The sequence below is a fragment of the Pygocentrus nattereri genome, chromosome 15, assembly GCF_015220715.1.
Source record: "Pygocentrus nattereri isolate fPygNat1 chromosome 15, fPygNat1.pri, whole genome shotgun sequence".
Classification (NCBI taxonomy): Eukaryota; Metazoa; Chordata; class Actinopteri; order Characiformes; family Serrasalmidae; genus Pygocentrus; species Pygocentrus nattereri.
The window spans coordinates 29948130-29960795 of NC_051225.1; the positions used below are offsets into that span (position 1 = coordinate 29948130).

A 12666-nucleotide genomic window follows, 5' to 3' on the forward strand; every position below is an offset into this window, starting at 1 on the left:
GCTAAAACCACCGGTTTCAACCAATACTACAGCTGCAACTGTCCAGACCAAAAAGGGGACTCACATAGTCGTGGAAAGCCTTGGCCTCGCTGGAATGTTCACATGTCTCTCGCCGGTCCGGGGCTGCACAGTACAGATCCCAGAATACACTGCAGGAAAAGAAGTGAAACACATAAAGTCACATACACTAATGATGAAGTCATTTAACCTATACTAACATACAAATGTTTGCAGTCACAAGTTTGGGATCAATGTTGAACAGAGCTAGATAATTCTTTCCAACTGAGAAAGCTTAACAATGAGAATCAAGTTAGAAAAATCCAGAATGACACATATGTGAAACATGGTGATCAATTCTCAGGCAGATAATCTATTTAGATAATCTATTACTTTATAGAGGAGTTCCAGTACAGTATTTGAGCATCTAATAACTTTTAAAGTTTTCCCAAAAATTGTAAATATTAAATAAAACATGCTAAAATACCTCACATCTTGAAATAGCTTTTTTTATCATTATTCTATGTAAAAATGAGTTTGAGACAGTATGTAAACAGTAAAAGTGTGTTCAAGTTTTAAAAAGTACCACTTTTTATCACTCTATCATTCTATAGTACATACAGTCCAATTAAGCTGCAAAAATAGCCAGTTTTGAATGAACGGTATCTGTGATGTCACAGCAACCACCAACTACATACATTCTCTTAATCAGCCTACAGCAGTTTAGCTCCACTCATTCATATTGAAGTTCTATTAAGTGTTTTAGCTCTGAGTGCTTTCTGAATGAGGCACAATACTAGGCAGCCAATCAGAAGAGAGCTCATTTCCATATATCAGTCTTAAAGGCCCAGACGTGTTTAATTGTGAGGGATAAAGAGAGGCTGGACAGTGGTCAAGTGAAAATGAATTATGACCATTAATGGCATAAAACCACACAAATGTTATACGCGGATCTCAAGGCAAAAAATGAAAGAAAAATGTAGGATACTGGCCCATTAAAATTCAATAAAACAACAACATTTATTACTTTTGAATGCTAGTGTCCTACAGGTACCATAGGTCATCACAGAAGAATGAAGTAGCTCATGCTGTTCAGGCTTCCTCATTACAGTAATGTCCTTCATGCAATCAAAATATTCTGCATACTCATCTGGGATCCGTTTCCAGTCATATCTGTCACAAAATCCGTCCAGTGCAACAAAAGCGCTTTCATTTAGTGCGGTCAGGCCAACCTCCCAGCGCTGCGTAGACCGCCTGGCGCACCCTGCAGGTGACTGATCAATTAAGCATGATATTTGTTAATTAAGGGAATACCGTGCTTAAAGGCTGTGGATGGGAGCAGATTTCACTCCGAACGTGCCGTTAATTACTTCATTGAAATTAAATACCTGTTAAACAGGTCGCCGTTAAATTGCTCTCACTCTCACTCTTAGGACATTGATTTAATAGATGCTTCAGAAAAGCTGCTGAACCAGGAGCTCCAGAGAACGGACCCAAGATGTTTCATCTCTCCAAACAGCATTTTTTTCAAGCCATATGTCCTTTCTGCTGACGTGACAAAATTAGACCCCTGTTCTTAATGTTGGGGAGGAGGAGGTGGGTTTACATTTGATATGACAGACTGCAAAAAGGGCAAAAACTGTAAGAGCTCACAGCGAAGCGACAGGTCGATCGGGCTAAGCAGGTTCATTTCGCTTCTATTTCTTGCTGTTGAGTAGAAAGCGCCTGGCTTGTTTGTGTTTGTAAGCACGGCCGAAAGGACAACTCGTGACAGGTTCCATAAATCAAAGCCAGTGTTTATGAGTGGAATATGAAAGCAAGGTTAAACAACATTATGCTCATCAGACTACAAAACTGCAGAACTGCACAGGCTATGAGTGGAAGAGCAGATGAGCAGCCACAGCATTAAAACTGCACAAGCTATTAAACAGAGATGGTGATTCCCTCACAAACCCAAAATAAAGGAGAAGAGTAAATAAAGAAATGTAAAATGAACAGAAAAATCCAAAATAAAAAAGCACAACATCTTGACAGCTGATGTACTGTTCACCAGAAAATTTAATTATTAACCTAATATTGTTATTACAGGTAATAAAAATTATAGTCAATTACTTACAGGCCTATTTTTGCTTGTGCACACATTGATGAATGTAAACTGTCACTGGGGCAGTGCCCCTCTTGTCACTGGGGTGGTACCCTCAAGGGTACATCTCAGTACCTTTAGTCAGGGAGCATAATTGTACTATAATCTGTTGAAACTATATTTTCTAGGTTGTATTGACTCCACACACCCCGTCTTGTCTCCAGGCTTTTTATTTTATTGTTCTGTTTTAAAATATTAGGCTATGAAAAGACACAAATACATTCACCTGGAGAAACGTATTTAAGGGTCACCATTAGACCTTAAAACCAGTGGACCTTTGAGGGAACATTTACATTGTTTGCAGCTTGATGAACGAAAAATGTACCTGCACAGAACCTTTATTTCTAACATTGTAGTGAAAGGGCATTCTCATTCCAAATAGGCCTTGGGCTAGACTCCTAAGGCTACAATCACTTACTATTGTAAGAAGCTCTGGTTAAAGGCCTAATCACTAGTCCAATTTTACAAAAAACAAACAAAACACACAGACACTGTTGATTATTCTTGATAACTTATTTGGGTTTATATAGCAACAGTTGCTTTGGTGACAGTATTTCAGCTTGTTGTTAGGGCTTTACTTGGTGGTTGTTAGGTGGTTGCTAGGATGTAGGTAGGCTGTTGCTAAGGTATCCCATGTGGTTGCTAAGAAGTTGGTAAGCTATTGCGATGGTATCCTTGGTGGTTGCTGGGGTGTTACCGTGCCTTTGCTATGGTATCCTCTGTGTTTGCCAAGGTGTTAGGACACTGCTAAAGTGTCCTAGGTGATTTCTAAAGTGTTACTGACCCATTGTGATGGTATCCATTGTGGTTGCTAAGGTGTTGCTAGGTCATTGTGATGGCATCCTCTGTGGTTGCTAAGGTGTTGTTAGGACATTGTGATGGGGTATCCTCTGTGGTTGCTAAGGCGTTGCTTGGCCATTGTGATGGTATCCTTTGTGGTTGCTAAGGTGTTGCTAGGCCATTGTGATGGTATCCTCTGTGGTTGCTAAGGTGTTGCTATGCCATTGTGATGGTATCCTCTGTGGTTGCTAAGGCGTTGCTAGCATATTTGTAAGATGGTGACATAAGACGAATGCCCATAAACATTCGACTACAGACTGTAAGAGGCAGACATGTAAGCAGCATATAGAAGTGGAATGACTTAGTTTCAGGTTGTTGACCATTATCCCATTCATTCCTGTGGAAACAAACTGTATGAACAGTCGAAACAGAGCTCCATGATCCAGCAAAGTTTCGCGGCTTTAGCTCCAAAGCTGTTGGAGGCGTAGCGGTACAAATCTTTGTCAACAGAATAATATGAAGTAGTTATGAAGTTTGCTTTCTTGGGATAAATTTATTGTCTTTATTTCTGAACCTAGCTAACACTGCTAATTTGGGACAGGAGCCACATTATCTCTGCTTTCTTATGTCCTTAACAATGCATCCTTGGCAAAGCTGACTTTAAGGCACTTGTTATCAGGGTAGCAAAGTACAATGTAGCTTTCAGAGGCATTAAACTCTTCAGACGCCTGGTTCCTATCACCACCACTGAAAACTGCACACTGACTCGGTACGTTTTTTCAGAAAGGAGTGTTTCATTTCACACCATTCTGAATGACTTTTAAGATTTTACATCTTAACCATTTAATTATACAGATATTTCCCATTATGTCTGCATATGTTTACACTAATTGCTATGTCACGGCTTTGACAAATGAATCATAGATCTGTCTTTAGAGATGTCCCTAGTAAGACGTGCTTCCTTAGTTGGAACTGTAAATATGAAATAAAAGCAGATGAGAAAAGAACAAACAATAAAAAGATATGCAGAGTGAGTGAGTGAGTGAGTGAATGATCCAAGTTATTAGATCCTTCAAGCAGAAACCCAAGTCAGTGATGGAAGAGGGAAAAAAACAAGCGAGACGAAGAAATGTAAGCAACGAAGACGGAACGGCACGTGGAAGGGGGTTTGTGAAACCTGTTCGGCGCCCCTTAGCCACTCCACAATAAAGCCAGCTGCATTATCATATCTATCAGGCGCCGTTAAAGAGATGGCAGCTTTGTCAGAGAGCTGCCGGAGGGAGACAGCAGGACCATCTCAAATCCAATCAGCGCATGGGGAAATGAAATAAGGCGCCAGTTACACTTTGTTACTGAAAAGCTGCAACTAGGCACACTTCAAGGTAGCAGTGGTGATCATGCCAGCAGTCCGTTTTTAAAAATGTGCATTTAGACCTCCCTGATTGAACCTGCTGAACTCACTTGGTTTGGGGTATGTAGAACAGGTGCAGGTGTTAATGTGGGGGCATGTCAGTCAGTTTAAGCACGACATACTGAAAACTGCTTTAAATATGTCTGCTTTTAACAATGCTTCAAGCTGTAAAAAATGAATGCAGCAGAAATCAAATATTTTTTACTTTAGCTGAAATGGACTCTCTTCAGTCAATTCTAAGGTTAAAGTACAGTTATAAAAGAGATTCTGGAACTAAAATCTGATTGGCTGAGCCACATTTAAAGCCGTTACTTAATATATGCACACCTCATCAACTGAATTCTGAATTATTACGTAATCTCTAAAAGCCACTGTGCAGGGAATGGACTGTTACGCTGCTTATTTTCTTAAGAACGAGGCCATAACATAGCAGGCTAACCAGGTTAAAAGACAGATAAACTGCTCCTCCAGTAATATTCGGCATTCTTTAAAGTGAAGTATTTACTGAACGATTCACTGTGAAATTGCTAAATAGGTCAAGAATGTGTTACCTTGTCTTACACATGTCAAATGTCTATGTTCTTGTCCTCCTTCAATTTCCAGTTACCTGGCAACAGTAGCATACAAACTACTTTTCTCGGAACTCGGAGGAAGAAATCTATACTGGCATTATTATTAATTGTAGCTTAAATAATTTCTTGAAATTTGTGAGTTTTACCATAGTTTATAGTGTCGCCATTTGAAAAAAATCATTATCAACAAGTGGACGTTCACTGCAATGATTTAATCATGGGTAAGAAAGCTGAGATTTGCATGGGTAAAGGCAGCTAACAAGTAATGGATTATGTTCTGACTATATCTATCCCTGCACGACATCCTTTTATCTCAAAAGATGTACCAATTTTTGCCACCCAAAACTATTCCAGGCAAAAATGACACTTTTGGTTTTCAGTGCTGAATACTTTGGCCGAAAAAAACAAAAGATTAAACAACAAAATCTTTAAAAAACTCAGTAGAATGATTATGAAAAAGAGAAAATGAAAATGTTTTTAATCACATGATGCATTCAAACAGTTTGAGGAGCAGCAGATCAACAGTGGGGAGACAACGGTGGCCACATGGAACTATTTCAGGGTTTTTATAAGGGACATTAGCCCAGTATTTTGTAATCTGTTTATCCCGAGTATCTAGAGAGTGTATGACAATCAAGAACTTCTCCATAACAAGCTTGATATCGTGCTCGATACACGGAATACAACAAAACAAAAAAGAATCAGAATGGAAACACACTGCTAGCACCACAACATTATCTGTAGCCTCAGGATTTGAAATGATGGATAAATTCAAAAACAACAGAGCCAAAGTGTAAAGCAGTGGCAGTAGGTTGGGGTGGAGGTGGTGGGTATCGTGAGCGAGACTGTGGACGTTTGTATCGCAGTTTCAGTCATTGTTTCAGAATCGATACATCCCCACTAATGACAACTCACAAAACAACAATCACAACAGCGATAAAATATCAGCATATTGGCCAGACCGACTTAAAACACCAAACACTAAGCATATCTTGCATAATCCATTTAGGGTGAGAGGAAAATTTGTTTTGTTCACCTACTTTTTGTTTGAGAAGGAGGAGGACGAGGACAAAGCTAATACCGTCTGACACACTAAAAAACCCTCCTTCCACATGTTCTAGATGACCAAAGTTGTCAACTGACCAAAGTTACTTCTGTATTTTCCTCATTTTGAGCTTTAAATGACTACAATTAACTATAGTACTTTTTTCAGCTCGTTTTCTAGATGTCTGTCGTATCATCTGTACCTATTATATTACCACACAAGCCCTAAAGATTACAAAGATGCCATAGCCAAGCGTGTCATCTGTGTCTAGTGTAGTACGTTCATCTGCCTAGCATGACCGGCTAACAGACACACAAACTGAGGCAGAGAACACAAAAGACCATGCCATGACACACCTACTAAAGCTACAAAGCTGCAGAGCTGGTGTGCCTGTCTAACAGGAGCAAAACAGTGCTCACTATTGTGGCTGACAACAATTATACCACACAAGCTCTTAACACAACAAAATGGTGTGATCAAACAATAAAAGGCCCAAGACAAAAGCGTTCATTAGGCCTACTGAAGTTTTTGTTTGTCTTCATGATATCAGCTCTGTATGACATAACAGACTATTTAGAAGAATTTGCGATGAAAAGCTGTAAAGCAGACCATTTAACCCTTCAGACTTAATATTCAGTTCTTACTGTTAAGAGTCTGAAGAGTCTGAAATTTAGAATTTAGAGTATTTAGTGTAGCCATGAGGGTTTAAAAAAATGAACAGAGAATCAAAATGTTCACATCTTAGCTTCTTTCTCACATTATACATCTAATCATGTAAGAAGCATGAGATTCCTCCTCCCCAGAGGACAGTGAAAAGCCTGCATCTTATACGTTGGTCAGATTTTCTTATCTGTTTATGGCTTTGGTCCAATGAAGGAAACAGGAAAACTATTGCAGCTGTCTAAAGGCTACTGCACAGCTCAGATAAACAACAATTTCAAGTTTAAAGTTTATTTTATACTCTCGGTCTATACAATTAATGGAATGGTTTTAGCACCATTTTCTGGATTTATCACACTTGGAATCAGCCACAAATTAGTGGTTTAAAGGTAAAAGGTACGAGGTGAGGTACAAGGCTAAGAACAGCAGTAGCAGTCCCCCTGAAGCCTGAATTTTGTCCATTGTCCATTTATTATGGATAATTGTCATACATACTTCAAAATAGGGGTGGGCAATATAGCAAAAATATCATATCAGAATGCTGAAAGACATTCTCATGACACACAACACGCATTATGATATTCTAACACAGAGACAATTAAAGGTTAACTGTACACCAAGCCAAACTCCATTCAGGAACCATCATTTTTAAAAGTGCATCAGATTTAAGAACAGAATAGAATGTCCATGTTTAAGAAACAAAGAAATTCAATCCCTTTTTTAGACATAAAAGCTCCAGAGAACAATCTTTTGGTCACTTTCTGGTCTGTTTTCCCTCAAACTTTAGTTTCCTGTGCTCAACCTGTTTGTGTTCAAATAACAAAGAGATTAGGTGGAGGGTGGGTCTGTTTGGCCTCACTGTTTTCTCTGCCCCTCACGATGAGGAATGTCAGCTTGAGGCCATCTCAGATTTGATCCAAGCACCAAGCAGTCTTCCTTTACTTTCAAGACTTTTTCAGAGGTGGACACAATTGAAACTCTGTACACATTTCTTTAAAGCTAATGTCATAACACCTGCACTCTCGCTAACTGAAATCCTTCCAAATATCCTCAGTTTTTTACGGCAGATGTGGACGACTGACGCCCCCACACCCCTTCACCTCTACTCTGTTAATGCCCGTTGCTACTATTCAACACACACACACACACACACACACACACACCTCCAGTCCCCTACCCCCACAACAGGAAACTGCCCGAGACAGAAGGAGGGAAGAAAATGGAGAGAGGGATAGAAGGAGGGAGGGAGAAGGAGATTTGGCTGTTTAACACAAAGGAGCCTGGAATGCAAGGAGTTAATCCGTTTGAGGACTCTTCCGCAAACAAAGGACAGACCTCCAGACAAAGGTTGAGGGAGGAGGGAGTAACGGAGGGGGGAGGGGCCGGCTTTCCCTTACCATCTGGCCTTTTTGTTTGGGGGAGGGGGTTGGTGAGAAGGAGGGGGAGAGGGCAATGTTCTTACCCCCCAAAAGCCCCAAAGTGACCCCCCCTCCTCCCACGTGCTATAAACCCAGACAGACGCTGGGTCACCCCCACACCCACACCCCTCCCACTACAGTTTCTAACAGGCCTGAGATTCTGAACCAAACTCAAAAAGAGCCCAACAACATTTTCTACGCAAATCTGACCCAATTGGACCCAAAGTGCCAAGTTCTGAATTTGACTGTAGTCTGACCATATTCTGTCTTAACCCAACTGGAGATTTTTTCTGAACCTACATCTTGTCTAGCATGGTTCTTTCCAACTCGACTCGACCCGACTGTAGCCAAACAAAATTCTCTGTGAACTCGATTGCATCCTGACAATTCTGTCCATATACAACTATTATCTATTACTCTGTCTATACCCGACTGTAACATGATAAAATTCTGGCTAAACCCAACTGCAGCCTTACAAAATGCTGTCTGAATCCTGTCTGAACCCAAATTTTACCCAATAAAATTTCACTCAAATCTGACTGCAACCCAAAAATATTTGTCTGAACTCAACTGTAGACTGATAAAATTCAGTCTGAACCCAAACTGAGCCCAATCAAATTCCATCCAAATCTGATTGCAACCCAACAAAATCCTGAACTCAACTGTTGCCTGAAAAATTCTGTCTGAACTCAAACTCAGGCCAACAATATTCCAGAACTAACTGCAACCCCCAAAAAATTTAATCCAAGAAAATTAAGAAAATTCTGTCCAAGACCAGCTATGACTGCGACAATTTTCTATATTGGTAAAAAAATTATTCAAATCTTACTGAAGTCCTGCAAAATTCTGAATAAAATTATAGCCTGGGAAATTCTGCCGGTACCTGACTGCAGCCAGACAAAACTCAAAAATGAAACTCTGAAACATGAAAATGTAACACAATCTGTTAATAACAACACTAAATTTTTTTAAACTTGAGGCTTAAATGCTGAAAGTAGTGTGCCAGACTGCCAGTTCACAGGCTCTGCATTATTAGGTACAAACTTTCAAACTTTCCAAACAAATTTTAGCAATGTAAGCAATATAATTAATATGGCTGCCTTTGTGATTTCAAAACTACACTCAAATTGCCAGATTAATAATAATTAAAAGCAAAGCAAAATTAAAAGTGGGCGAAATGACTATATGACTATGGGCTTTGAGAAACCCCCAACCCAAAATCAGAAATGAGCCGGACGAATATTTGAGAAACAATGTCCAAACCCAAAGATGAATAGTTTGGTCATGACAGGTTCAGACATTTCAAGCTCTACTCTATATCGCTGCCTCTGAATCCTGCTAGAAGCTTATAGCCTGTCATCCTCCATCAAACCCCTAAAGGTCCCCTTTAGAACTAATCTACAAAAGGTTACCGGGGCTGGTTACTTCTTTGTCACACTTCTCTGAAATACTGGTCTTTTTCGCAATTGTCATATGTTTTGTGGAGCTCTACTTACAGGAACAAAAGGCCAGATAGTCCTCTAGTACATTGGGCTGTACAACACTGGTGTATTTATGGACAGTGGGTCACCTAATACAGGAAGTATTTCTCCTTTTTAAAATCTCTTTCCAGTAAAAAGTTCAGCCTGCATGGTTGAGAGAGCAAGCTTAGATTAGTTTTAACCCTTAAAAGCCGCAGTTATCACTGGCAACTGCAAGATCATATTCGTTCTTTTTCAATGGTAGCTAATGATATCATTTTCACACAATAAAAGATTTATGTCTGTAAGTAGGAGAAGAGATATTTTATTATGATGCTGATACCCAGCGAGCGTTGCATAAATACATCATACAGCCACTGGGTATTCCTCCAAGGCAACAAAGAAACCTTGACTGCTAGCATAGCCACTGATGAAGAGGCTAATGAACACAGGTTTTGGTGTACTGTTAGCTACATGCTCCTTTTTGCATTTGCCAGCTAGTGGGCAAAAACAACTGTAGTAGTTCAGCCTGATGTATCTGCCCTGTAGTTTATCATCAGATGGGGGTTTTCCTAGTCTTTAAGCTGGGAAATCTCACTCTTAAGGTCTACTGTGGTACCACTGCTGGATGCGAGTTGGCATGTTTACAACAAAAGACGTACATTTTTTGGTCTGGAGCGTCCCTTCAAATTCATCACACAACTAATCACATCATTAATTGTGTAATTCCATTTCCACAGTACAGCAATAACAACTCTAGACTTACAGGTTAAAATAAGCCCTCACAGCTCCTCTCGGGGTATTTTTAGATCTTAACTGTAACATGCAACTTTATCATTGACAGCATACTGAGACTAAGTTGACAACTATGAAGTTGCATCTCATTTTTGGAGATGATAATGATGTAGAGAATCGATACGTACCACCACCAAGAGTGCAGGAACCCGGGCGGCTCTCCTAGTGTGATATTCTTCTCCCATCGGATCTAAAGATAGAAAGTGAGCAGGAGAGGCAGAGAGAGAGAAAAGCAGGATGAGTACATGCCTTACATTGCTACAGGGGCACGAATAGATCGCCATGTTCTATTGATAAAAAGCGTGGGAGATACTGGGGGAGTCAGCAGGCCAAGAACGGCTGGTCCAAAGCTGGTCAACAGAGGCGAAAACTTGAAGTACTTATGCTTGTGCTATGCACAAGTACTACGTGCTATGGTCAGTTTACCTGGAAAGTAAATAAATGAAAGGTGGTCTCTGACTTTTGCACAGCACTTTATTTTATTCACGTGAAGCCAATATAGATATCTGAGTCAAGTAATCCCAAAGACCTACTCCCTCAGTGCCTGTAGTTAGGGGTTATATTGTATATCAGTGTACAGTAGTAGATGCCAAGTGATAGCTGCAAGCTGTAAGTGCATGACTTGCATTTTTCAGGTCCTGAGTGTATTAGTTGATTAAGGATGCTTTGCTATGTATGTGTGCGTGTGCTTTTGAGTGAAAAGTGGCCTAACCCCTGGTGGCTCGGGGTGTGAGTGGAGGGAGTAACAGCGGTAATTGGGAGAAGGCGGCAGGTGACTGCTCTCTCATTAGGCCCTGAATCACAGGTGTGCTCTCCTGCTGTGTACACGCAAAGGCTTAAAGACCTGCCCAGCAGGGAGCGAGCGCATTTGTGTACATATTTACAGATCTTTTTAAAAACTTTGCTAACCATTTATTAGGAATTTATTATGCCCTGATTATGCACTTTCTTTGTGTTTTTTGTCATCTCCAGTTGGCTTCAGGATCTCACGAGGGCCCTGAAGCCGTACAGTATGTCGTTTCTTAACCATATTTGCTTCATTGCCTATGCATTACTGATACCAAAGGAGACTTGCAAATGATAAGTGATAATACAGGTTAGTCACTTAAAGCTGCTGGTTTTAACATTAGATACATGCTTACATCCGATAATAAGGCATCCCATTATATTTAACACATATGATATTGTTATTACGGACACTTTGAAATAGCATCTGTGCACTTTGGTCAATCAAGCTACAGCTTCACCGCAGATTTCTTTGATATACAGAATAGTTGAGGTTTGCTGTCACATTGTGATTAAATCCTATACTGGATGTTTGTACAGCTGTTCCGATGTATTACTGGTCTGAGAACCTTCAGAGCTCATAGCAACAGTCACATTGCTCTCTTTTCATAACCAAGATGCTACCAAGAGGGTCAACTAATCAGCCAGAAAAAGAGGAGAAATCTAAGATAAAGTGCCCATTAATACTGTCAAAAAAAAGAACTGACAAGATTAATGAAAACGTCTATGCTGCTATACAAATAACCATCAGGCAAAGACGTAAATGCCCAAACTGTAAGACCACCAACCGTTATTACTTTTGAAAAAATGACTTTCAAACAATACAGGTACAGTGTGCAAATATCCTGAGTAAAACTGCATGATCTGTTTATTTTCTAAGTGGTAAAATCTTCAACAGAGAACATCTTTTTTTTCTAGAATTTTGCTAAGTTTATTGGGATAAAATGTAGAAAATGTAGCATAACGTGTGAACAGGACACTTTTCATGTTTTACTCTTTTTCTGATACGTTAAATTCACCAAAAAAATACTAACTGCATATTCTAATGAGCAGAAGTTTGTTGAGGATATTTTAACTTTTTTCACTTAGAAAAACTTTATTTGTATGGTCCAGTGTAGATTCCTTGTAAATGTTCAGTATATATTTAAGTAAAAATCAACTGAATAGTCATTAAATGCCAGTAAACTTGAAGTTGAATGTTACCTCGTTAACTATAGATGCTTGGTAAATGCTCAGTCTGCCCTTCAATAACATTCAACTACATATTCATTTGATTCAACTGAACTTCGATTCAACTGTGATCTGAATTGTAGGGCACCCACCTGCTCCTGACACCGTGCTTTTTAACCCTAACACTTGGGATCCTTATATGCTTTATCTGTTACCTGTTTAGTAGGTATATTTACCTTGTATATACACTCATTGGTCATTTCATAGGAAACACCTACCATATATAACTACAATTGTGGGTTTACAATAATCACAGCCCATCTGATGCTACCTAATTAATCTGTCATCTTATATCTCTTAATGCTTTTGAGACCACTAGTGACCAGATATTAATTTGGATATTATTTGGATCATTTTTAGCAGAGGACT

At 39.6% G+C, this 12666-nt stretch overlaps 1 protein-coding gene across 1 annotated transcript in view; it reads right to left on the bottom strand.

Moving 5' to 3' along the window:
• ssbp4 (single stranded DNA binding protein 4) overlaps nt 1-12666 on the bottom strand; it is a 96793-nt gene that overhangs the window by 68409 nt on the left and 15718 nt on the right. The window contains exons 3-4 of the mRNA XM_037545516.1: nt 10410-10471; nt 65-149 (exon numbers count right to left, since the gene is read on the bottom strand). Of these exons, the coding sequence (XP_037401413.1) occupies nt 65-149; nt 10410-10471 (147 nt within the window). The remainder of the gene's footprint in view (nt 1-64; nt 150-10409; nt 10472-12666) is intronic.